This window comes from Pteropus vampyrus, unplaced genomic scaffold (assembly GCF_000151845.1).
Source record: "Pteropus vampyrus isolate Shadow unplaced genomic scaffold, Pvam_2.0 Scaffold124, whole genome shotgun sequence".
In the NCBI taxonomy this organism is placed as follows: domain Eukaryota; kingdom Metazoa; phylum Chordata; class Mammalia; order Chiroptera; family Pteropodidae; genus Pteropus; species Pteropus vampyrus.
The window spans coordinates 731,980-733,711 of NW_011888905.1; the positions used below are offsets into that span (position 1 = coordinate 731,980).

General features: G+C 62.2%; 1 protein-coding gene across 1 annotated transcript in view; it reads left to right on the forward strand.

The window, feature by feature from the left end:
- The window catches only part of LOC105296410 (Fc receptor-like protein 3), a 47,878-nt gene that overhangs the window by 22,919 nt on the left and 23,227 nt on the right, over positions 1-1,732 (forward strand). The window contains exons 12-14 of the mRNA XM_011366489.1: positions 166-282; positions 845-872; positions 1,632-1,714. Of these exons, the coding sequence (XP_011364791.1) occupies positions 166-282; positions 845-872; positions 1,632-1,714 (228 nt within the window). The remainder of the gene's footprint in view (positions 1-165; positions 283-844; positions 873-1,631; positions 1,715-1,732) is intronic.

Consider the following 1,732-nt stretch of genomic DNA (forward strand, 5'->3'; position numbering starts at 1 on the left):
CCCCTGGCAGAGGGGAGCCGTGTCCTTCCCACACAGCACCTGCACAGCCTCGGGAACCTCGTCCTGAGACTCGGCCTCTGTCCCAGGCCCCGACGGGAGCTCGCGGGCTCTGGGCAGGTGGGACCACGGCCACGCCCTCCGGCTCATGCACAGCGTCCTCCTCAGGGCTGACAGGGAGCAGAAGCGGCTCTGCGGCCACAAGCGTCACTGGGGTGCTGGTCAGCATCATGGGCCTGGCTGCCCTGGCTCTGCTGTTCTATTGCTGGCTCTGGAGAAAAGAAGGTGGGTGACTCCCGACTGACCTCCTGACCTCTCCATTTCCCTGGCTTCTGCTGCCTTGGTCACCCCCAGGCTCTGGACAACTCCTCCCCACAAGCAGTCCCCCCCGACACACACACACACACCGCCACCACCTTCCCCTCCAGGTCCCCAGAATTTGTCTTTACCGATCACAAAGTTTCCAAAACAGGATGGGATGGAGACCCCTTGAGCAGATGTCATTACCACTGTCACCACAGCATCCCTCCCTTTCTACCCCTGCAAGACCCAGGGGGTGGGAGGCTGAGGAGGAAGACTCCGAGACACAGTGCAAGCGGAAGGCGAGGGGGTTCGGTAACGGTGCTTTCCACACGTGCGGGGGTCGCACGGCTGACGGAGTCTGTTTCCGGCCGTCGGCGAGGACGGCATCCCTGACACACTCCAGGTCAAAGGGCGTGGACCGCGGGCCCCCTGTAATCAGACCCCTCTGGGGACCCGGGTCAGTAGTTTCGCCCAATCTGCCACCTCCCTTGGGCACAGCAAAGAAAGGTCCCCGTTTTAGTGACAGTGACTCTCTCTTTTGCAGGAGAAAGGCCTGCCTCTGACCCCCCCAGGTAAGACCTGGGGTGTATTTCTGTGCAGTTCGTGAAAGGCCTGCCGGGTATAGAAATGGAACTGAGTCCGGGTGTGCCCTGCCACCTCCCTGGGGCACCTCGAGGCAATTCCCAGCGCCTTCCCACCCACCACCCTCGCCACACAGCCTTCTTCTCCCCGCGAAGTGACAACTGTGGCCGTGGCTGCCTGAGTGAGGTTGTGAGCACTGAGTCCACACCCGCTGTGACGGCCCAGAAGGTGGGGTCATACAATTCTGGGCCCGAGAAGGCGGGGCCCTGTCTCAAATCACGAAGGCGACCTCAGGGGCCACAGCGCCCACACCTCTGGGCTCCTTTGAGCCTTGCCTGTTACCGGGGTCTCAGAGACCCCGGTTCCTCTGAGCGTGGGGGCTCCGAAGCCGGGTTCGACTCTTGGCTCTTTCCCTGTCCACCCACATGGTCTCGAGGAAGTCACTTCACCTCACAGGACCTCCATTGTTTCATCCATACGATAGGGGTAGTGATAGAATCGAGTTACTATTGTCGCGAGCCCTGGTCCAGTGCCCGGCGCACGCGGCACCCGCCGAGTCCAGAAACGTGGGTGACATTAACTTACCGCTCATTGTAATGTGATGGGTCACAGCGACAGACCATTCGTAAGTCCCATCCACGTGGCCAGGCTCAGCGGTCACCTGCGGTAAAGACTCGCTAGCCGGCTGGGCGTGACCCTTGTAGCCACGTGGTTGGCACCCTGGGGAACGCCGTGTCTCTGTCTCACAGCGGCCCGTCCGGCGCGGACCCCCAGGAGCCCACCTACCACAACGTGCCGGCCTGGGTGGAGATGCAGCCGGTGTACAGCAATGGTGAGTCCCGGCCTCCCC